The sequence below is a fragment of the Arvicanthis niloticus genome, chromosome 17 (genome assembly GCF_011762505.2).
Source record: "Arvicanthis niloticus isolate mArvNil1 chromosome 17, mArvNil1.pat.X, whole genome shotgun sequence".
Lineage (NCBI taxonomy): Eukaryota > Metazoa > Chordata > Mammalia > Rodentia > Muridae > Arvicanthis > Arvicanthis niloticus.
In genome coordinates, this window is record NC_047674.1 from 45,407,975 (window position 1) to 45,433,150 (window position 25,176).

Consider the following 25,176-nt stretch of genomic DNA (forward strand, 5'->3'; position numbering starts at 1 on the left):
CGTTCTTCAGGGTCACTCCCCACTCCATTAGCCTCTGGCTCATACTCAGTGTTTCTACTTCAATCTCTTATCAGAACTATGTAGCCAGTCACTCAATGTCAATAGTTCCTGCCACCTCCCTGACATTTCTGATCCACTTTACCCTGTTCTTTCTTTCGTTTCTTTCAGGGAAAACTCTTTGTTTTATATATTTATCTGTGATCCTGCTAGAAAGTAAGCTCCGTGCCATCAGGGGTTTGGCATTCTTTGTGCAGAGACCCGTGCCCGAGGTGGAGCATGTGCTCAATAAATATTTGTTGGATGTAGGGATATATCACTCTGGAGTGGTAGACAAGGAGTCTAAAGGGAGCCTATGACTATTAAGCAAGGTAACACCTGCTGAGTGAGTTCAGTAAATCTTAGTTCTATTATTGTTATTTTTTTTTTTAAAATGATTAAAGATAATACTGCCCTGTGTTTTGTTGTTTGGAAGATTAATGACCCTGAGAATAAAATGAATAGTGTCATGCCTGAGACATTGGAGGCGTTCAGTTATCGACAAGTGAAATGATCTTCAGATGTTGAATTCAGAAGAGGCATTGTTACAATAGATAAGAAGATCCCATGGAGGAGATGAGACTCTGTGAATTGATTTTGCTGGTAGACTGGGATGGTCCCAGACATGTTAGTGACTCATATATGTGAAGTGGTGAGCTGGTAGCAATCAGTTTTGAGAAATCAGAAAGGCAGGACTCCATTTGTAGAACCAAAATAGGAGGCAAAAATAGCTCGTGTTGCTATTAAAGAGCCAGACTAGATTGGACAGAGGCAGGAGTCTCTGGCAAGAGATTCTGCTGACATTTATTTGAGTGACTGAAGTGCTCACTGTGTGGAAGGACTTTCTTGTGCCATTCTTTTATCTAAGAGGATTGATAAATACTAAATAAATAAAGAGATCAAGGACCAGAAGGACTCCAGGAAGAATAAAGTATGCCAAATAAATTGAATTTGCTTTGTTGTCTCCAAAGAGTTAATAGATTATAGGTTGGGGCTCTACTGGTAATCCTGAAATGCTAAGATGATTGGCTTTTCTATAAGGAGTATTTTTTTCACAGTCATCTGAAATTATCTTAGATTGTGCTAATTCATTTGCTAGTCAAGGTTTAAAAAGAAGATACAATTAATTTACTAAATTTTACCTATAAGATTTCTTCTACCTGTTCTTCTGAGCCACTTGTACCCTTGTTTGTAAGTCTAAGTACTGAACCAGTCACACTGTAGTTTTCTTGACCTTTATTTCTTTCTCCATGATCACATAAGCACCTGAACAACAGGAAGGAAGAAGTTCACAATTTTTGGAGAATTGTCTTCCCATAAACTCACAGAAATGTTTGGAGTTTTAATATTACTTAGTAATATAATGCTATTGTTGGTATAGTCAAATGGTAAGAGAACTGTAACTATTTTTTTAATAAGTGTCATGAAAATAAGAATTTAGTTAGGTAGAAAAAGCAAGAACAAAAAATTGGAAAATATTGTATAATACAAACCCTAACTTAATTAGGAAACACGTAGATGTACAGCCCACTAATGAAGCATCTATGGAACGGTATTTATTTCAACAGCAAAGAGTGATTTCCGTGTAGAATGGTGAATGATATATCAGGTGAAAAGGCAAATGAATTTAGCTTCATAACAATTTAAAATATGTCTTTTCAAAGAAACCCTAGATAGAACTTAAGCTTTACATCTCATCAACTTATTATGGTTATTAAAAGAGTTTAAATTGCTGTGTAGTGATTACAAACCCAAAGAAGAATTGGCCATTCATTTCCTTCAGTCCTTTTTTATGATGCGCCAGGCATTGTGGGTAGTGGGGATATAAAAAAAAATGCTGAAAAGCTTTCATGAACCTCCTTCAGAGTCTGATAGGGCCAGGCTTGGGTACAAATACATGCACAATGTACTGTTTAGTAATAGGGGCTTTGGAGAGACTAAGGGAATCTGCAGGTTAGAGAAAAATACTGGCCACGGGAACTTGTCTTTTCCATTTGCAAGACTTGAATGCTGTGTAAGAAGGCCTTCTGGTGAGGTGTCAAGAACTTTCTTCCTTGCCTTCATGGGTCAGCTGTGACCACAGAGATTCCCATGCCCCACCTTTTCTGCCTCCCTAGCTCAGTTCATGCTCTCAAATCGGTCCTTCCTCTGCCTGATGTTCCATCTTGCTGATCAATGACTTCTTTCAAGATAGCTCTCGTGGAGTGAGTCCATTTAAGGTGACAGGGAAGATTTGCAGACATTGCACATTCTCTCAAGTTCAGAGAAGTGCTGATGTGAACTGAGAAGAGTACAAATTGCATAAGCTTCCTATCTGAGGCAGAAAACTTTTCGATTTTTTTTAACTTTTATTTTATTTATTCATTTGGAGTTTTCTGTTGTTATTTATTCGGGCCTGGCTATATGGGGCTGGATAAAGATTGGAAGGCATATCCTGTTCTGTTCAAGTCTCTCTCTACTTTATGCTTATAAGGAAATGATTTACCTCATCTGTAGAATAGAATGACTGATTTATCTATCTCCAAGAAGAAAACTATAGTTGGAGTCTGAGCATCTTGGATGCTGTGGAGGAATGAGCTTGTGTTAAGTGGACGTGAAGCCTCCGTTGACCTATGAGCTGTATATGTGCCAGTGGGCATCTTCTGAACCAAAGATGTCCTACTGTAACCAACAGAAGAGTTTCATGTGTATTGACAAATGCTTTCAGAATTGTTTTTCTTTTTAATTGTCCTAAGGAGTAGTGGGTTAAAAGGTGAATACATTGAAAGGTGAGCCATCTCCATTTGTCCAATGGCCATTACCCTGAGAGTCTTGTATGAGGAATGATTCGAACAACAATGTCAACTGTCAAACTGTCAATTGTAGAACTACAATTCTATGGCAACAGGCTTGACCGCATAGATTACTCTGAAGTTTTCTAATCATGGGTATATATTGTTCTTCTTCTCCATGCACTTGTTAAAGAATTAAGGCTACATTCATATTTTTTGACCTTTAATTACTTCTTTCTTGTTTTATATGAAAGCACGAATTGTCAATACAAATGTGCATAACTCTCTATGCCTTTACTATGCCAAGGGGAAATTTGTGCCCCAAGCCACGTGAGGCTTTGAAGAATTAACACTGATGTTAATTTATACACCACACTGAATAGGAGAACCTAATGGGAAGAAGGAAAACTGGAGCAGGATATCATAGGGAGAATGGTGGCTCCAAATATTTCTCTCTCAGTCTCCCTCACTCTCTGTATGTGTCTGTTTGCTTCTATCTCTAGCTCTTTCTCTGTCTCTCTTTTTGTCTGTCTCTGTCTCTGTCTCCCCCCTCCTCTTCTCCCTCTTTCTTAGCATAGAGCTAGACAACAGGAATGGAAATGTGAAAGGGCAGAGATCAGACTCAGTGTGTTAAGAGAATGCAGCATTTTTGACCAAATATGTGGGTTGAGAAATGCAGTGTTTTTGATAGTTTAGGACTGAGCACCCATTTGTTCATACATTGTATTAGAAAGATGTGTGTGTGTGTGTGTGTGTGTCTGTAGTATATGTGTGTTTGTGTGCTCTGTATGTGTATACTATGGAGGGTACAGTATATACAGTATGTGTTCATGTGTATTTATGTCTGTGTGAATGTGTATGTAATGTCCATTATTGAAATAGTAGATGGAATAGTAATTTAATGAGTTATGTCAGTGATTTTTATTGAGGCAGTTTCTTTCTTTTTTTTTTTTAACAGAATGAAGCGTAAGTTCAAGAAGTGATAAATAAATGTTGAAGGAGTTCTATGATGTTTTGTCAGAATGATAAGGAGAAGGATAGACTAAAGTTAAATTTTTAACCATATAGTTGTAGGGAAGAAGATCATACTTGAGCAAAGATGTGGATGTCATAATGGGGTGAGCCATGCAATATTTTAGGAAGAGCATCTCAGGAGAGGATACAGGAGTAAAAGACCTCAGGTGGGAATTTGCTTCACATGATTGAATGCCTCTATTTGATTCTCTATTTGTTCAGCCTCACGACGGAGATAACAACACTTGATCTTCTTATGCCCTGGCCTGGGACTGACTGGAACAGTTTCAAAAAGGCTGCCGGGCCAGCCAGGCTCACTCCAAACTGGATAACAGATAGCAGAGCTAATTGTAGCAATTTTAAAATGTTCTCAAATCAATGAAAGGCACCATGGAATTGTTTTCCTTTGATGCCCTTAAGTACCTAATTAATGTCTGGTTGATCCAGATTTTTTTTTTTTTTTTTTTACTGAGTGTCATGAGCCTTCATGCCTTTTGTAGTTCTGTGGCTGGGTAGAGATCTGCCCACCAGACTATTCAATATATAAGATTGTGCCGATGAAGTCTTCATATGCCTTCAAGTTCACTCCACACCACCCTGCCTAACTTGCTTCTGTCCAGTGACCCTGATCCTAGATCCTGAGCTTGAGTGTTGTTTAGGAGGAGATTCCTTGGTTTCCCCTTTTAATCTTTCTGTCTCTCCCTTCTGCTCCTTGCCTTGAGTAGCCCCTCAGACTCTGAAGCTAGACTTTCATATGAGATCTCCACAGTGCTGATTCTCCAGCTCTATGGTGACACTGAGGGGTTGGAGGTGTCTGTATTTTAGTAAGTGCTGATCTGAGAAACACTGAAACATTATCTGTACAGGAAAAGGGAGGGTGTTGGCCATAATTGTTCTGTGTCTGGCCCAGAAACCCAAGTCTTTCCAGTTCTTTTAGTGAGGACTCTGAGGAGTGCAAATAACCTGGTTCACCCTGTTTTGTTGCTACGATATAGTCATGTCAGTCTTTATAGCCTCTCACCATCATATTCACCTCCCTACTCTCCTCCTGCTTGCCTTCCTTTCCTTTTTCTAAATTAGCATGAGTGAAATAAAGGAATACAGGCCCAGTGGTGCAGGCTTGGATGCCTAGCCTCATTTAGGAGACAGGGGTCAGAGTTCCATTAAGTTCCAAGTTAGTCTAGGTAACTTGGTAAGACCATGGTTCAAAATAGAACATAAAGACAGGACTGAAGATACAGGCCAGTGATGGAGCACTTGCCCAGCATATAGAAGGGTCTGGTTTCAGACCCAAGTACCATAAGATTATACTGTATATCTTTATAAGAAGTTGCTTTTATTTTGGTTTTACTTCACTAGAACTAGTTTTGTGGTGAGATCAGCTGGAGAGGCTGACTGAGCTCTCATTCTTCCAGACCATGGACTGTCACCATGGTGATGCAGCTCTTGTGGCTGCCAGTGATGCTCATGCACCCTCCATATATAATCTCCCCTTTTATTGATATGCCTTGTGTATCTACATTTCTTAAATGGTGCAAAACCTGAGACGTTTCTTTCTCCTTCATAGATATAGGTAGCTAAATCCATGCTTTATCCAACCTTAAAGACCCATGGTGATTAGGTTAGGTCTACATCTTGGAACTGCTGACCAAGGAGGTCAGCACCCTCTTTTAGTGAATATACTACCTCTTCTAGGACACCATTTTCTATATTATCTTTCAGAACTACCCTAGGGCACAATTATACATGGATAGAATTACTAGCTTTACAAACATGCATTCTCTTCTTAATGGTTACCTTTCATCTGCCTCTATCTAACCCTTCATGAAAGGATGTATTAGGTGCTTACATGCACAGAGCCCAGGGTTTCCATTTGATTGGAGTCTGGTATGATGGTAACTGTACAGAGGCATGCACCTGCCAATGCTTTACCTTGAAGAAATCATCTTTTTTTGTTCTATGTTTTGGGTATTTATCATCCTGGTAGCTCTAGAACTACAAAAGACACATGCTAAGCCTCTAGCATGTGCTGAATTTTGTTGTTACTTCTATGCCTTTCTTCTTTCTTCCTTCCTTCCTTCCTTCCTTCCTTCCTTCCTTCCTTCCTTCCTTTCTTTTTTCTCTCTTCTTTCTTTTCTTCCTTCCTTCCTTCCTTTGTTCCTCCTCCTTCCTCTCTCCATCCTTTTTTCCTTCTTTCCTTCCTTTCTTTCTTTTGCATGTGACTTTAGAGTGACCCCCGATAAACAAGAAAACTGAATGTTCTGAGAGGATAACTGAAAAAGAGCTGATGAGAGGATGTTTCTCCTCAGCCCTGCCCTCTGACCTTCACTTTAACCACAGGGCTATTTGCATTCACTTGTCTAAATTCAGTCTGCCTCTCAATGGGCAGACGTCTGCTTTGTTCAACACAGAGGACTGAGCAGAGAGGAGAAGACACAGTAATATCAAAAAGGAGCCATGCAGGGTAGATCTGAGGTCCCAGGAAGAGAAATGTTCCTATAAGACAGGGACACTTGGTGGCAAAGTCAGTGAAAAAAAATGATAAAGCAGGATTGCTACCCACCAAGGCAAACATTTTAACCCTCTCTAGTCTAGGATATTTATGATTTGTTTTTGTTTGTGCAAGATTCAACACCTGTGTGTAAAAATAAGACATGGACCAACTCTGCCTGTTAAGTTTGAGAGAGCCTGAGCTGAGGGGAAAAGGAAAAATTCTAGAAGCCAAGCAGAGAGTCATAGCTTACCCTCTTCCACGTTTTTTTCTTCTATTTGGATCAAGGAAAACAGGGTGACTGACTTTTACTGAAGCGTTTAACATTTTCTGTTGTCATCCGTGCTCTCCAGTTTAAGCAACAAGCCAAATCTTTCCTTTTTTTCCAGGGCAACTTTTCCTTCCAGTTCTGTCGAAGGTGGTCCAGGCCTCACAGTTGGCTTCCTCAAAGAGTGCCACACGATGGCGACAATGTCACAGTGGAGACCAGTCACCTGCTACTGCTTGATACCAACACAAGCTTCCTGAACTCCCTGCATATTAAAGGTCTGTGGCATTTGAACAGCAAGTAACAGCGCCCTCTATGATCCTGTCACTCACAAGGCATGGGAAAGAGGGGAGGGGGAGGGTCCTGGAGAAGTTTCAACATTTGATTGACAATTTATTTTGAAACCAAATTGAGACTTTTTTTTTTTAACTAAAAGGAAAAAATTGTCAGAGAGGTTCAAAGTAAAAGGCCATTCTTTTTGGCTTTTTAAAAACTCAGAGCTTAATTATTTTAATTCTTCTCAAAAACAAGTTAACAGTGTTTTCCAGGAGCAGCTGCTACTTTGCCCAAACCCTTTGTAGTCACGCTTATCCAGGGCAGCCCCCACAATATAGCAAACGCCTTGAAATTGGTTAATGCCGCTGCCTTTGAAATCCTCTGCCAAGAAAGCAATGTCTTCCTGCTTTTACCCTGTTGTGGTTTTGACTTCTTGGTCCCATGGAAAGTCATATAAATAGGCTTCCTTACTGCAAAACTGTCCACATAGCTCTAGGGTGGAGGAAGTTGGAGAAGCCTGAGAATTCAAAGTTTGACTCATCTAGCATGTGGCTAAGTCAGTCATTTTACTCTTTGTATGTTTATTTCCGTGTCTGTTAACTGATAATGGAACACACTGCCTACTTCAGGGGATGATAACAAGACACGGTTACGGAAGGGCCTTTTCTCATTGTCAAATGAAAATTGTATGGGAGAAATGATTAATTTTGGATGCCTGTGACACTTGAGGCTAAAATACCAGTATTTACTATAAATACTAGTGTTTAACACTAGTGCACGTATATACTCTTGTTAGAGTAAGAGCATATACACACAGCCAAACATTTGGAAGAAGATTGTCTAAAGTACTTTTGATATCTATTTCTAACAGACTGAATTAAGGTTTTTTGTTGTTGTTCTGATCAGTTATTATGATATTCTATATTCTGGAAGCTGCTTTTACTTTTCCTTTGGTCCCAAGAGTGAAAAGTTCTTTGTCAAGTCAGTTAATTAGTACCCTTTAAGAGGGAAACTGTCACCACACTGGGCTTTTGCCTTGTCTTTGTGCTTTTTCTATGTGTGTGTATGTATGTATGTATGTATGTATGTATGTATGTATATGTATGAATGTAGTATGCATGCATGCATATATGCAGTTCAGAGGCTATGGGGAGTATGTATATATGTATGCATGTATGCATGTGTGTGGCTTAGTGACTATGGGGAGTATGCATGTATATATGAAGCTTAGTGGCTATGAGTGTACATATATATATATATGTACAAATAAATGCATGTGTATATGTGTCTTTGTGGCTAAGGGGAGTGGTATGTATGTATGTTTGTATGTATGTGGCTTAGTGGCTATGGAGAACAGTATATATGTATACATGTATGTATGTGTGTCTCTTCATGGCTACGGGGAGTAGTATGTACATATGTATGTATGTGTTTATATATGTATGTGTCTTAGTGGCTATGAGAAGTATGTATATGTTTGTGGCTTAGTGACTATGGCACTATGTATGTGTGTATGTATGTGTTTTACTGGCTATAGGGACTGTCAATCTATCAGCTGCTATGAACATTCTGAAGACTAGCAATGATAAAGTAAAATTAGAGTATTGGAACTATATCTTAACGCTTGCTTGCTAAGCTTTGCACTGGTACCATCCTCTCAGAACCCAAATTTTGGCAGAGGATGGGATACCCTGCAGGCTACCCAAGGACCTTGGCCTTTTGTTGATACCACCATTTGGGCGAAGCTTTCTGACTCAAAGCCCTTGATTTCTAAGTCTAGTCTTCAGATATATGCTTATTTCCTCATAATGTTTAATAAAAAATAGTGTTGAAAGAACAGGATGTGAAAGAGGAGATATCAGATGAGCATCAAACAGTTAGGAGGAAGGAAGGATCTTGTGCACCAAGTGTACAGCTTCTCTTTACAGACTCACAGATGCAGATAACACTCACTCTTTACCCCTGCTCATGATGTCCCATGTTCTTCTTAGTTTAGACAACACTGCAGTCTTGTATAGAGTCAGTGAGCTGTATTTGGAAGGACAGACTCTCATTCTGGGGCAGAGAAAGGCTGAATGGTATGGACGAGTAAGGGGTGGATATTTGCTTTTGCATACACGGTGTACATGAGTTCTTGGCAGGAGGAGAGTTATCTCCGGGGAAACAGATTTTTATCATAGAGACACGAGTTGTGCATCTAGAAATAATGAGAACAATGAAAAGACACAGATCAAATTTTGTTCAGCAGATAATTTGTGAATGCTTATTAAGTGGCCTGAGAATTCTCTGTGATACAAGAAAAAGTGAAGAAAATTATTAATACTTAATGCCAGTAACAAGCAATATTACCAGAGGGAACATGGCTAGGGGAATAAACATGACAGGCTAAAGTTTCTACTTCTAAGGCCGTTGTTAGATGGGGCAGCGATGTCTAGTGTAGAGTGGGTAATTAGGTCAGGCAGGATGTGTGATTAGAGTTGAATTGTGAAGATTCAGAGCATGCCATTTTTGAGGTGGGATAAATAGCTCAAGTTAGTAAAAAATGCTTCCTAGGCAGACACAAGAATCCAAGTTCCCTCTTCAGAACTCACAGGAAAGTGCCAGGTGTGGTGACATGCACTTGTAACCCCAGTGCCAGGGACACATACACAGACAGATACCCGGAGCTCTCTGGTCAGCCAGTTTACCGGAATTGGTGAGCATGAACACCCTATCTCAGCGAATGTATGGAACATTTCTGAGAATGACAGCCAAGTCACACATGCACGAAAGGGAGCATGCAATTTATTTCAAACTTGTCTTTTGGTCACATGGAAAATCAGAGTTAGAGAAACTTCCCCACCTCACTTGCTAAGATTTCAGGATTCTACTGGCCAGCCCAATGACAGAAGTTATTCTTTGTTTCACATACTATAACCTATCCACCCGTGATTCCTGCTGTTTCAAGCCTCACCCGGTTTCTCACACATCCGCTCTTACATTGGTGCTATGGTAGTCCTGATCACTGTAATTCTTGGCAGGACTTACTATAAATTGCCTCTAAGTTTTTCCTAGTGTGCCTGGTCTGTTGTATTATGTATTAGCAGAATCTCAATTCCACTTGTAATAACAAGACAGCTAAAATGCTCTGTGTCCTGGCTCCTGTAGTGGCAACAATTAGGCTTGTGCTAACATCCGGCCAGGAGGATCTAAGAGGAAAGGTATATGGGATGTTTCTTAAGATAGAGCTGATGAAGTAGGAAGCCAGCTTGTACCTCATGCCTTTCTCACTTCCTGTTATGTAAATGAGACAGCTGAATCAGCCACTGTGTTAGATCATTAGGTGATTTAGTAAGGACGGGAAGAAAGAACATGAGAGGAACTCGGGACTTTGAGGACTCTGGAGTTGCTGTAGTAGTATTCTGCTGGCCATTTATCATTATTATTATTATTATTATTATTATTATTATTATTATTATTATTAATTTATTGGCTTTATATCCTGATCACAGCTTCCCCTCCCTCCTCTCCTCTTAGTCCCTTCCTCTCATCCTCCCTCACCCACGTCTCCTCCCTTTCTGTTCAGAATAGGGAAGGCCAGTCATGTTCAAGGATATCAACCAGCCTTGGCATATCAAGTTTCAGTAAGAGTAGGCACATCTTCTACATAAGGCAGCCCAGTTAGGGGAAAAGCATCCAAATGTAGTCAGAGATAGCCTCTGCTCCTGGTTTAGAAGTCCCACATACAGACCAGGCTGTACAACTGTTACATGTGTGCCGAGGCCTAGATATGTTCCATGTGTACCCTCTGGTTGGCAGTTCAGTCTCTGTGTACCCCTATAGGCCCAGGTTAGTTAATTCTCTAGGTTTTCTTGTAGTGACCTTGACCTCTCTGGGTCGTTTAATTTTTCCTCCCCTTCTGCAGGATTCTGCAAGCTCTGCCTAGTGTTTGGCTGTGGGTCTTTTCATCTGTTTTCATCAGTTGCTGGGTAAAGCCTGTCAGATGACAGTTGTGCTAGGACACTTTAAAAAATCATGATACTTTATTTATTCTTTGAGAATTTTATATATACATACGATTGTGATCACACTCCTCCCCTATTCTTTGCTCTGACTTCTTCCAGATCCACTACCCAAACCATAGCTCCTCCCAACATCCTGTTTTAATAAGCTTCTGAATCTAGGTAGGCTACCACTGTGGACATGGGTGTGGGACCATCCATTGGGGCATGGTTGACCTATCTGGGGCTATAATCCTGAAGAAAACTGACAGTCCCTCTTCCAGCAGCCAGCAGCCAGAAGCTCTCTATATCTCCTGAGCTTGGGGTGGGGGCTCATAAGCCCCTGCCTACTCTATGCAGGAATAAGCCCACTTTTGAAATAAGCTATTTGGATGGAAGGTAAGATTTCTTGTACTGAAATCATCGCAATTTGCCTTTTGTGCTGTATGCTAAGGTTAACTCTATCCGTGTTGGCTCATACCTTCTAATCATGTCATTTCCTTTTGTTGCTTCAGTCTTCAACTCCCTCTAATGACGTCATGTCTCACCAAGAGTAAAACCCAAAGCCCTTACTATTTTTCGACCTCAGATTTCTTCTTTGATCTTGTCATCCATAGTCACTCCAAATAGGCACACTGTGAATACACCTCCCTTTAGCCCTTCGCCCTAATTGTTCCTTGTTCCCTGGATTTATGCGCTAACTCATTGTGTTTTTATGCTCCTCAAGAAACTATTAGTGTATTAGAAGAAACTTGCAGGGCATCTTTTCTGAAATTGCAACATAGAGAATTGATTATTCTCTATGTAGTTCCAGTTTTTATTCTTCATAGATTTCTTATCACATGCCAGGTTTTACATTTACTTGTTGGTACAAAGTATATTCCTTCTCATAGAATAATAAAATTAAAGAAATCTATTATCTATTTGATGTTTTCTAGTCAAGATTTAGGACAGTGTGGGGCAAACGATGGGGCCTCAAAAGCTTCTGGGTGGTTGTTTTATGAATGGGCAAGCTAATGGTATTAGTTCAAGTTCTAGGTGAAGTCTATTGCGTATATTAAAATACTTCCTGCTTTCTTGACTTGCAGTCTTTCCCAGTTAATTTATTTTCACTTTCCTCAATTGTTTCAGCCATACCTATACATGTCCACACATAACATGCATGTATGTAAGTACACACATGTAAAATAGATGTTCATATACACATAGTATATACAAACATATTCACACATGTGTACACATATATAATTATGGGTTCACAGCAGCATAACATCCTTTTATTGTTCTCTTTCTGCTTTCAAAATATGTAGAGGAATGTGTTATCTGTTGAAGATCTCCAGCCCTCAATACATAATTCATATTCTATAACTCAATTTTGATCCATAGTATGTATTGAAGCACTTGAAGGATAATAAAGAGCTACTTAGTAAGAGATCAAACAAAGCATTGTCACACTCACCAGGAGCAACTCAGTCTCTGGATGTCTCTTATGGTCTTTATTGTTCATAACCAGGAATCAAATCTGAAAAGAGCCAGGTAAAATTTTCTTTTAATTTTCTCATTCTAGCTACAGGCTGAGATAAACGAGGAAAAATGTCAAGGCTGGAACAGTTCCTTCAAAAGACTTTAGGGAACCAAATCTGAAATATTATAGTATACATATGTGTAAATTCTTGTGTGGTGTTGGGGTGGGGCAGAGTATTCCTGCCAGTTTTGTTCCTCAGTCATTCTCTGTGTCATTTTTGGGAGAGTCTGTAATAGAACCCGGATCTCATTGATTTGGCTAAACTGGCTGGCCAGTGACTTCCTGGCTTCTTCTATCTCTAGGTTCTCAATGGTGGGATGACAGAGCTACCCTATAATGCTAAGCTTTCTTTGTGGGTGCTGAGAACTGAGTTATCTCCCTATTCCTCTGCTGTTAATTATTCTTAAATTGTATTGAGATAAGTCAGATTTTTATGATCATGATAAATAAATCCAGATCTATGTACTTTTATTTTATTTTGTTTTGGAGTGCAGAACCTCATACCTGCTGACCTATTTTGCTGTCCCTCTTCAGATTATTTTATTCTAATTAGAAAAAGATACAAAATTTGCGCTTATTACCCAACTCCCCCTGTTCCATTTTTGTATTTTGAGGCAGAGTCCTTAGGCAAAACTGGATGCTAAATCCCTATAGCGGAAGAGGGCTTTGAACTTCTGAACCTTCAGCATCTAGTTCCTATTGCTGGGTTTATAGGCCTCCGTCCCAGGGAAGTGCTGGGGCTGGACTGCTGAGCTTTACACATGCCAGGCAAGTCCTCCACTGACTGAGCATATGCCCAACCCCCAACCTTTTCTTTTTTAGTAATTAGGGATACTGTTAAACACAAAAGAGAATTAATCAGTTATTACTAATGAGTTGGGGTGGAAGTGGGCATATTGCCTTCATTTCATTAATTATACTTTTTGTTCTTTTATGTTAAGATGCTCAATAGCTATAGGCATTTCTGAATTAAAACTTATCATTTTTATTCCAAGTAATTATGAGGAGCAATAAAAACAAGGAAGAAAAGTTACCCTTTTTTCAGAGCATTGTGCATCTCAGGCAAAGATTTTCTGCAGTTGAGGAAACATTTATATTTCCTGAATGAGGCAATGAATCTCTTTCTCATCTGGTGGTCAAGCAGCTTGATGCTAAGTGGTTGAGAGATAATAATTAACTAAGAGTTAATTAGGGGAGGTTAGACTATCCTTATGATGTAGAGCCTTTATATTTTAGATATCTCTGTGTCTTTCCCTCATACATGCATACGTACAACTGTGGTAGATATGAGTTGGCAGATACATTGTTTGATTATCCAATAAGTATATGTATATAAATATGTCTATGTATGTGGAAGCACACATGTAAATAGGTAATGAAAGCATCCTAGTTTATACTGTAAATCCATACATTATAAATGATGACATCTTATAGTTTCATATTTCTCACAGTGCCGTTTCTTTAAAATGCTCTGGCCAGATTTCCATTTGCTTCTTATTTCTTTTGCTGCTTAGTAATACACTTCTTGTTCTTAATGTGATTTTTCTATTTCTTGGTCTACTGGTGTATACCAGGACAGTTAAATGCTTGGCAGGCTTTCAAGCCAGAAGGAACTGAGTTAGATCCAGGCCTCACCATCCACCATCTCTGTGACCTTGGTTAAACTAAGAAATGTTATAAGCCTTAGGATTCTCCCTTCTGGGGGAGTACCAGATTATAGTGACTTCAGAAGTCACAGCAATAGCAAGGGCAAGCACTTGTGACCATTGTGAGGTGGTGTTACTATGCACTCCCCAGATCATGAGGGATGTTTTAGGTTAAATTTAGGTTAATATTTAGGAAATATTTTTAAAGCCATTAGTTTTTGACAGGGCCTGGTCCAGAATAAGAACTCAATTAACTTTAGTTGTTTCTTTTGGACTTACAGAGATAACAGAGGAGATGGCTGAGAATTGGACCCAAGTTCAAATGTTATTTACAGATAGCAGCTGCTTCTATATATAAAGCAAACTGGATTACTGAAAGAATTAGTTAGATAATAAAGACCTTGGATTGCTTTTGCCCCTGTTATCTTCAGGATGTACAGTGAAGTGTTTTTCTTTGCTTTGCAAGAGAAGAAAGAAGAGGAGGTGGAGACAGTAGAATTGTCATCTGGCTGCCTCCTTTCTCCTTGTTACTCAGACTCCATGAGTCCTATGGCTTCTCTAGTGTAACTATGGATTGGGTCTCATTCCCTCTAAAGTTTTTTTCAGTTCACAGCTTTAAGGATCTTTCGGAACTATTATATTCTGAATTTGTATATTATCAAAATGATTACTGCTAGCTTCTGAAGATGAAGGTTCATTTATTTTAAAAATATAATATTTATGAATTATTTGAGGATTTTCACACATGCACATAGTGCATTTAATTGTATTCAGTAACCATTATTCCCTACAATTCCTTCCAGATCCAACTTCTACTCCAGCCCCTCTCCCTACTTCTTCCCCTTTCTAAAAATAATGCCCTGAGTGCAATTAGTGTCACCCATATGGTCTGGAGCCAGTGGAGCGTGGTTGAATAAAACAAAACAAACAAAACAAAACAAAAACCAAAACAAAACAAAAAAGAATGACTTTGTTTCCCCTAGCAGCCAACAGAGTTTGATAGCTGCTTTGCTGGGGTGGGGACTTGAGTGCTCTTCCCCCTCCCATGCTGGACTCTTGACTGGTTCTTTTATACAGATCTTGTGCCAACAGCCACAGCAGCTGCAAGTTGATGTATGTTGGGCCATTTCTCGATCCACTGTCTAGTCCACTGTCAAATTTCGTCATCTTTGGGGATTTTAGAGTACGTTGTCAAGTGCTGGATCCAGATGAGTTCTGTCCCAGATAAGTCAGTCAGCTCCTCGTAGTACCTGAAAGCACAACATAAGTGGAGGAATAATTTTGTCTCACAGTTTGAAGTGTTTGTCTGTTGTGCTAAGAGAGGTATGGTGGCGAGCAGCAGCAGAGGAAGGAGAAGAGGAAAAGAAATGTGATAGCCTCCAATATATTCCCCTAGAGACCTAAGGCCTCCTACAAGGTTCTACATTCTATGTCTCATCAGCTCCCAGTAATGTGAGTCCATCAGGGGATGAGTCCATTGCTCAGGCCAGAGTTCTCAGTATCTGATTGTCTCAGTCATGGCCTCACACACTTCCCCTGTAGTCTGCTTTCCTATCCTTGGCCCAATTAAATTTACCGTCTAGACTGGAGCTTCACTCCAGGGAACTGTATTCTTCCTTGCTCCTTATTGACACTGACCTAACCTCAGATTCCGTTGGTGCTTCAGGTCCACGTTACAAGAGAGTGGCCTGGAAATGCTACACACAGGACTTCCCCGATACACCACTCATCTTTCTGGTTCTCAGGTTTATAGGTGCCTGCTGTACTTGTAGACAGCAGCTTGAGTTGAAGGGAAACGGGTTTGATGACAGCATGGGGTTTTGCTCATATTGAAATATTCTGTATTAATGTTTCTTTCTGGAACAGGATGTCTTGGTCAATGTTAGATGTTCAGAAGCTGGCCTAATATGTTCCAAATTGGTAAACTCAAAATGATTTACCTATAAATTGCCTGTGAAAGAAAACTCAATTATTTCCTTTCTTGGTCACAGTATGGCTACCCTTGCTTCAGAGGATGAGGGGATGAATTGACTCATAGAGTTTGGTCAGCAAGCTGGATCCTGGATGAAATTGAGGCAGTCACGGATTGTTCAGTGGGTTTGAATGTCTGAATAATGGCAGCTCTCTTCCACTGGAAGAAAGAAAAGCAGATTATAATATGTATAGTCCTGTGGATGAGAACAGTGAAGGAAAAGGCATTTGTACTGCCTACATTTGCAAGCAGGGTTCTAGAAAGTCCCAAGAAGAAGCTTGATTTAGTCTGCACCAGAAAGTATTAACAAGTAATTTTGAAAATTACCTGTAACTTCCTTTGCCTTAGATGTCTTTGGGTTGTCAGCCTTTTCCTGGAAACAGGTCAATATAACTTTCATCATGTGAAGACACTTTATGTAAGGCTAGGTGGACCACTGACAGAATTTGTCATCTTATTAGAACTTGATTTCTGTTTTGTGTCAGTGCATGTGTGTCAGAGTGTGTGTGTAGTGTGTGTGTGTGTAAAGGGTATAGGACAATTTTGAGTGTTATTCCTTAGGCTTTGCATACTCTTATTTTGTTTTTCTTTGAAACAGGGTCTCTTACTAGGTCAGAGCTCACCAGTTCTTAGAGATTTGCCTGTATCTGCTTCTCCCTGTCTCTGTAGGCTGGGTTTATAAGTTTATCACTGTGTTCAGTTTTATTGTAGTTTTATGTGGTTTCTTGAGAATGAATTCAGATACTCGTACCTGTAAGGCAAGCATTTTACCAACTGTGGGATCTCCAGCCCTTGACTTTCTTTACCTGTGTGCAAGGGTATGCATGGGACAAGTACCTCGTCCACAAGGTTCTAGAATTCTCTTGTCTCTGTTTCTTATCTCACCATAAGGACACTGGGTTGCACATATGTACTGCCATGTCTGGCTTTGTGTGGGTTCTGGGAATTTGACCTCAAGTTCTCATGCTTGTATGGTAATTATTTTACCCACTGAAGCATGCTTCAAGTCTCAATTATTTACAAATAGGACAAAAGATGGTTTTTTTTTTTTTTTTTTTTTTTTTTTTTGTTGTTGTTGTTGTTGTTCTTTGACCATTGTGGAAGATTATAAAGATCTAGGTCATGGATAGTAAGAGCCAGAACTGTGGTTGTACATTCTGACTGAAAGCACCTGTGGACTTCTGGGAAAGAATTAGATGCCCAAATAATTGTTGAATGAATAAACTAAGAATTGAGTTTCTTACTTGAAAAGAGACATTAATGGTAGTCGTGAATTTTCTATACACATCCTTCCTGGTACTCTCACATGTTACTGGATTCATCCAGACAGTGACCAATTTCATTTGCTATTTATGTATCAGGAGATCAGAGACAAAGGCTTTTTAATGTGAGGGACACTTCCCTCTGAAGCCTGTTATTTTTTCCAACCAGGCAATGGCTTATATTATTTACTTCCAGACACACTTGATTAGCCATAAATGAAAGATAATCCGTTGCTGTGAGAAAGGACATGCTTTCAATAGATGGGCAGACAGACAGATAGATAGATGCTTAACAATTTACAGTTTATGTCTTGACAACTTGGATATTATAATATGAAAAATGCTACTGAAAAGGGCCAGTCCATTCCTAGCACAGCGTTTTCAGTAATGAAAGATAAATGTCTCAAACTCCCTTACTTAAAACCCTTCATTGGCTTTCCATTAGCCCTTCAGTTCAAATCCAAACTGAATATGGCTTGCAGGGTCCTTCAGGACGTGGCCTCTCCTTACCTTTCTATCTCATTTGTTGATTAATGATCCCTAGATCCTATTCATCCCAGAGAGGAAGGGAGCTGGAAGTTTGGGCTCCTTATGTAACCAGGATTCTTGGGCAGATGAAACTATGAGAGCAAACATTTTATTCTGGTTTTTTTTTTTTTTTTTTGTAATATTTACAGGGCCATAGCTTATAGCCTAGATCTTTATAATTTTCCACAATGGTCAAAGGATAAAAAAAATCTAATGTCATATTTGTAAATAATTGGGACTGTTGTGATGCCTCAGTCAGTAAAATAGATGAAGTTCTCATAGTTTCAGAATTACTATACAACATAACTGATCCTTGATTTCTAATAGAGAAATCAAGCCAAACCAAGGAATTATATTTGGAAACCATTGAAAGACCATCTGGCTCTGAGAGATGTGGCCACTTGAAATGTGAATTGGGTGGCTTCTTAAGGAATATTGATAAGGAAAAGAAAAAATGCAATACACTGGTAGGTAGAAAGGCTTCTGTCAGCTTGTGGGGGAGGGGATGACAAGGTTTTGTTTCTGTCTTTGTTTCCTTTTGTAGATGTTTCCTTTGTGAGGACTTTGGTGACATTAGGAAACCATGGAGTAGTCAAGAGCTTTGAGCACTCAGATATAAGAAGTAGTGTGAACGAAGCACATGATGGTTTTCTGTAGCTCTAAACATAAAGGATTTAGTTAGGAAGTAATTAATGACAGCATCACAGATGACAAGCTTTTATTCCTGTCTGCATTTCAGTTCCTTTAAAGATTTATGTGTAGTTCCACAAATATGGTGATCCTTATAATTAGTATAGAATTGATTCAGAAAGAAGGTTATCTTGATGTATTTTATATCACATAGAACAAGTAAAACTCTAAGTGAATCGTAACCTCCCTTCTCAGCTGTCTGTAAAACAGGCCAGTTTACTATCCTAGGATGTTTTCATTTGCCCGCAGCAGTTCAACTGCACTGTAGGCCCTGGATGTAGACGCTGTATGTTTCTACATTTGATATAAACACCTTGGAGAAAGACTGAGGAATCACATTGAATAGTTACTGGATGAGAAAGGGAATTAGTCCATAATTCCACATTTGTATTTATTTCTTAGCCCTCTTTAGATGAGAGCAAGCATAAAAGGATTCTGCACACTCGAAGCTACCACATAACTTACCCGTAATCATAAGAGACACCTACAGTTCTCAGTATCTGGTGCCCACAGCATCTAGGTATAGAGTGAACTCCCATCCCCACCCCCCCACCCCCCGTCTATGTTTTAAGATATTCATTCAGGCGACTCTGATGCACGATCAGGTTTTTGAATGAGCCTAGAACAATAAAGTGAACCCCACCAAATTGTCAGCATGAGAAGGTTACTAACACAGTGCCTCTGCTCCTTTCCCAGTGGCCATTTGACTCGTACAAAGATCGGTGGGCACACTGAATGGGCTTCCCCTGAGCTTAGTGTTTTAGCTTGGCTGCAGTTCTTTATCCTACCAGGGGAATCTAAGCTGATAAAGACTATTTTTTTTTCATCTGCTATTGTTTGTGGCTGAGAGCAAATGACTTTATTTCAGATTATGTTTTCCCTCCTCTGTGTAGTCCATGTCACTGCAACACAAGACTAATTAAAGAATTGGTATGTGGTATCCATTCCTAGGACATATATAATTCTCTTCCTGCATCTCAAGAACATTTTTTTTTGCCAACACGTTCAGTTCATATTTTCTTTTTTTAATCAGGCAGAGGCATTACAATTAAAACACCATTAAAGCGATTCTGGCAAGTATTGCAATAAGCATGTTTTTTAATTAAAGGGAGAATGGGGCTGCAGCGGGGGTAGGTGGGTGGGATGTGTAAACAGCATCAGCTAAAGGGGAAATTTTCAGCCGATATCTGTTTTAATTGAAAGGAAAAAGAGATGGGGAAGAGCAGCAGTAGCCCCTGCTTGCTTGCTGCTGTGTAAGTGGCTTCATCCCAGGATGCTAAGTTTAGGTGTTCTGTGCTTGATTAATTAGTAGCCAGCCAGAGAGTCCATTCCCTTTGCCCCTGATCCTTAAAGTCTGATTTATGCCTCACATCCTCCATGAATATGTGAGGACTCAGGCTTCTATTTCCTGAGCTGCTAGTGGATAGGATTATGGAGCGTGGACTGAGCTCTTGGGGGCTCTCGTTTGCCAGCCAAATTGATTTTCCGCCTCTCTGGCCGGGGACAAGCCCACCTCGAAGGCTTCCCAGGCTCTGCTCCAGTGGATCAAGCGCAAGTCTAATCTGGATCTTGCCAACAAAGGAAATAGTGTGGTGTGCATCCCATCACAATGCAGGCTTCAGGCTGTGGCTGCCTTCCCTAAATGCTACTCTCCTCTGCTTTTCTTCACCTCCTCATGGCTCCCATCCTCCAAACAGCACAGTGCAGCAGAGAGGAGCTTCACACCCCACCGATGCCCACATCACAGCTAATACTCCCTTATCAAGGCAGAGTACGATCGATCTGTGCATCCTGAATGTACAGTCCCCTGTCATGCTCCAGAGGCGCTAATCTGCAGGACCCTCTGACTACTTATCTGACTAGTTAACAGTTAGAAAGTTGTGATATATATGCTGCTAAATTAATAGAAAAAAATACGAATGAAGGTTAGTCACTGCGAGCAAATAAATTGGATAACTTGCTTCCTCCAATCCAAGTAGTTCAAGGTTTGAGTAGACAGATCATCTATCTAGTTTGGAGATATGAAATTATCAATTAATTGGGGACCTTGGATCCTTTTTTGAGTCTTACATTGGTCTCAGTTTCATTGTGCCTCTCTTTGCAGACTGAATCTTGAGTTCATTGTTCATTTCCTGTCTCCCTAATACTCACGTCCTCACCAAAGATGCTATCACTCCAAATCTTTACTCTCCTGATCCTCCTAAAAATGGCACAGAGCATTTGACACTTCGTTACCCCTTTCATAGCTCTTAAAACATTCTGTACTGGATTAAAGAGATGGTTCAGAGATTGAGAGCACTGGCTGTTCTTCCAGAGGTCTTGAGTTCAATTCCCAGCAATCACATCATGGCTCACAACCATCTGTAATGAGATCTGGTGCCCTCTTCTGGCCTGCAGGCATACATGCATGTAGAATACTGTATATATAAAATAAAGAACTCTAAAAGAAAGAGAGAGAGAGAGAGAAAAAGAGAGAGAGAGAGAGAGAGAGAGAGAGAGAGAGAGAGAGGAAGAAGAAGAAGAAGAAGAAGAAGAAGAAGAAGAAGAAGAAGAAGAAGAAGAAGAAGAAGAAGAAGAAGAAAAGAAGGAAGGAAGGAGGGAAGGAGGGAAGGAGGGAAGGAGGGAAGGAAGGAAAAAAAAACCAAGGTCATACCAAGGCAGGTGGAGTGAAGGAGTTCCTGGAAAAGGTGAAGGTACATCGAAGATTGAGGCCAATATGAATATAATGTGTGGCCTTGACAGAAACAGTTGTGGTATAGAAGTGGGGCAAAGGCCTAGCTGAGAGTGGAAATTACAAGATACAAGAATGAAAGAATTAAAGACAAGGAAAGCCAGCTCCTTCAGAGATTATGGGTATATAGAAAAGACAAAACAATTTTTCTTTTCTTGCAAGGAAGTTGTCTTTAAAACTGTATCTGTTTTCTTTATAAAACATAACAAATTATTTTGTGGTCGTTATAGATGATGATTAATTTTATAGCTAGCCAAAAGTTTGTTTTCGTGTTTCTTTTTTTCCCCCCTTCAAACCTTAGCTAGCTGCTAAAAGTCTCTTTTACTTCCTTCCCAGAGAAATAAGAGATGTTTGGTGGGAATGAGTAATTGCATGTAAAAGATGTGTTCGTTTATGTATTTTACAGGGGGAAGCAACTGTAATGATGGTTGATTGATTTTTATAAAATTACCCAAGGCCACTTGTGAAGATGCCGTCAGCTTTCATGCAAGTCATAACAAGCAATTTTAGAGTCACAGGCAAAGGCTGATTTCAGCCCTGCTCTTTACTGTAGCTTTAACAAGTGGGGTCAGAGTCTACAGGGATTAAATAACATCCTCCTACTGCTCTCCCATGTTCAAGGCACCATACTAGGGAACAGCTCCCTCTAGACTGATTCCAAGCTGACGTTGTGAGGATGGAAAATAAGGTCTTTACACAGACCCAGAGAGACACCACTTTCAGTTCCTTCCACAGCAAGGCTCTGCATCGGGTACCACAGGATTATTTTATATGCAAAGAACTGAGTTCCTCAGCAAACTTTCCCCATTCTGTACCTTTCTGTACTTCACTACAGACGAAGCAAGGGGATGCTTTTTAGCCAGGTTTCTGATGTTCATAGTCATGATTTCATCCTGTTTTAGCAGCGCTCTCAACTCAAAGTGCTTGTTCTCTTTGGACCAAACTCTTCTCCCTGCATTAGCATCCTTACTAGGTCCTCTAGGTAAATGGTGTTTCAATAATTTCTACCAATTTATTTCAATGTGTTTTCAATTTTGCTTAAGGGTACAAGGGACAGAACCCAGGTTTATACATTTAGCCACTGAACCTTTTGATCTGTTATATATCCTTTTTTTTGGAAGGAAAATGAAGATAAATCCCCTAGAAAGAAGCCATAGGCAAACTTACTTAGGTTAACATGTTTTCCCTTAAATGCAGCTATGAAAACCAGCTCACTTAATGAAGAGGTTGCCAGGAAATGTTTATGGAAATAGGTAAAACATTGGACTTTTTGTCAAATGGCCCTGGGTTCTAATGCTGAGTTTTCAATTTTGTTAGTTAAAATAAATATGATCTTCTCTTAGCCCATTTTTTTTTTTTTACTATGTGAAACACAGAAAGGGGTATTTATTTCACAAGGTAATTTTTGAAGGTTATTTTAAATAAGATGTCTAATGAGTTTGGCCCATGGTAAGTATTCAATAAATATTTGCTCCCCCTTTTAATCCTTTGCTTTTTGAGTATGTATGTTGTGTTACAGTACATAAACAGGAGAAAACAATAACACTTAACCCAAAGTGTGATCAAAGCCTGAAATGATCTCTGCAGTCTTATCTAAAGACTGATTCCAAAAGTACTACAGCACAGTTGATCTCAGAACAACATAGGCTTCATGTCATTTTTAATATCAGATGAACATCCAAATGCATTCTACTTAAAAATTATTTTTAAACATTGTTATATGTTCATCATTACATAAATCAATGGGTTTCCTTGAGACATTTTCATGGGGACTTACGCTGTACTTGTGTCATAGCTATGCCTCATTAACCCTTCTCTGGATATTCTTTCCACTCTCCTACTGGCTCCTTCCTGTCTTCAAATCTGACTACATTCTTATTAGATAGGTTTTAGACAGGAGCAGTGAAGGGAGGAGGATTGGAGGAAAAGCTCTGTTGTTTTATCTTAGTCTGTGGCAAAAAGATATTGAAATCATCACATAGTCACAAGACCGGGTCATGAGATCTCAATTGTAACTGGGTTACAGATTTGGAAGCAATCCCAGTTCAATTTGGTTATAGGGGAGAACATAAACTTAGAAGGGATATACTTTGGAAATAACCCATTTTAAAGTCACTGATCATAAGGGGAAAATATGAATGGCATGGCAAGATGACAAAGAAAGAGACACACACCAGCAAACCGCAACCAAAAAAAAAAAAAAAAAAATCAACAAAAGGAGCCTGATATTCAGACAAGTCTCATGTCTTATATAATCAATCCACTCGTGTCATGTGAGCATATTTTTGTTTTAATAAATTTTGATCTACTCTAATAAGCTTTACTTGCTGAGACTCTTTATTCATCTTATTGAATATTTTTAGTGTGAATACAAAAAACCCAAGGGATGCTGTATCATCTTTATAGGTAGAAATGACAGTTGTTCTACACTTAGAAGGATTTTAGCAGATGCGTGGTTTCCCCCTCTATTTTGTAACTGAGAAAATGGAACTGTCCCTGAGAAATGAAGCTGCAGGTTCTACCGAAGATCAATTAGATGCACATAACAGTTAGGGCTGGAGCATGACCTCAGTATTTGCTCATCAAGGCTAATTCTGAATCACCGAGTGTTTAAAATGGGAAGTCCTGCCATGCAAATTTGTGGTTCATCATTTGCATATAATTAACAAAGAAATGAGTGATGTGAGTGAAAATATTTTTGTTGATATCATTATGTGAACACAGGCTCCATTCCCTCTTTTTTGTTCACAGTGGAGTTCAGTTCAGGCTCATTATTGCATTTCTAGGTGCAATGACAGTTGATGGAAAAATTAATGTCAAGATTGCTAGTGGGTCCTTTAGAAGTCTGGTAAGCAGAGTGCTACTGTTCTCTGTCATCAGGGCTAGAGAGTCCCAAAGGGAAATCTCTTGCTTCATAGACAGGTTTTCTGCCTTGCAGTATGGTTTCCACAGGACATAGTTCAAAATGAAAGTCAAGACTACTAACAGTGAGCTATTGGAAGTCAATGGCCTGATAGTGTTGAGACCATTGTTCAAAGTGAATGGACATTAGCAGTAGTTGGGAAATGAAAGTGGAAAGTATGAAAATAACAGATATATGGATGTTCATGAGGCACTCAAGTAAGAGCCCATGAGCATGAGTCTTAATTATCTTAGTGAATCTTATAATTGATTGGAGAAACTCCCTTGAATACTTTAAAGAAGTGATTTGACTACCTAGATGGAGTGTGTCTAAATTATATCTAAATAAAAAAGTGCAAGAGGTTTTAGCTAAAATTCTATAACTGTTACTGATGGTATGCGGCTTGGGATTTAGGACTGAAGACTGAAAGTATGGTGATGAGAGTCCAAAAAGCTGGAGAGAAGTTTTAGAACAGAAGCTCAGAGAAATGGTCTCTAAATTTGACAATCAGACCAACATTCCTTGAACATTATCTCTGAACATTTGGAGGGGAACAAAAATACCTACAGACATCTAGGGTATTTCCTCCTCTATTTTCATCCATCATTAAATATTTCCAGTTGTTTCTAGGAGAACAACTCCCCAGAGTCCTGAATTAATATACTGAATTCAAGACAAAGTTCAGGTAGTTGAAGAATCTTTGCTCTGTATAGTCCCTCACCAATATTTTCCTTGTAAAAGAAGTATCTGTCCCTTGAGACACTCTGACAGCTTTCTCTGTATGTTTTGCTTTAACTTACTAGAATAATGCCTCACCTTTCATGTAGAAATATATTAATATCTTTTCTGAGAAAATAGAAGTAAGAATATATGTTTCTATTTGGATCAGATTCTCTTAAAAGTTATAACATTATATACTTATTCAGTCAACAATTGTATACTAAGTGCCAGTCACCTGTCAGTGGCTGTTCTAGTCACCAGATATTGAAAATGAACAAAATTGGTAATTGCCTCCGTGAAGAGTACATTCTGACACAGAGAGAACAGAAAATAAGTACACAAATATATAATATGCGTTTCAGAT

The 25,176-nt window shown here is 39.3% G+C and overlaps 1 protein-coding gene across 7 annotated transcripts in view; it reads left to right on the top strand.

The window, feature by feature from the left end:
• The window catches only part of Pkhd1 (PKHD1 ciliary IPT domain containing fibrocystin/polyductin), a 440,341-nt gene that overhangs the window by 132,654 nt on the left and 282,511 nt on the right, over positions 1–25,176 (top strand). For all 7 annotated transcript variants that reach the window (XR_013104680.1, XM_076915223.1, XM_076915219.1 and 4 more), the window contains one exon: positions 6,702–6,858. Coding sequence is in view for 6 of the 7 variants with exons in the window: in XM_076915223.1 (XP_076771338.1) it covers positions 6,702–6,858 (157 nt within the window). In the remaining variant the exon portion in view is untranslated. The remainder of the gene's footprint in view (positions 1–6,701; positions 6,859–25,176) is intronic.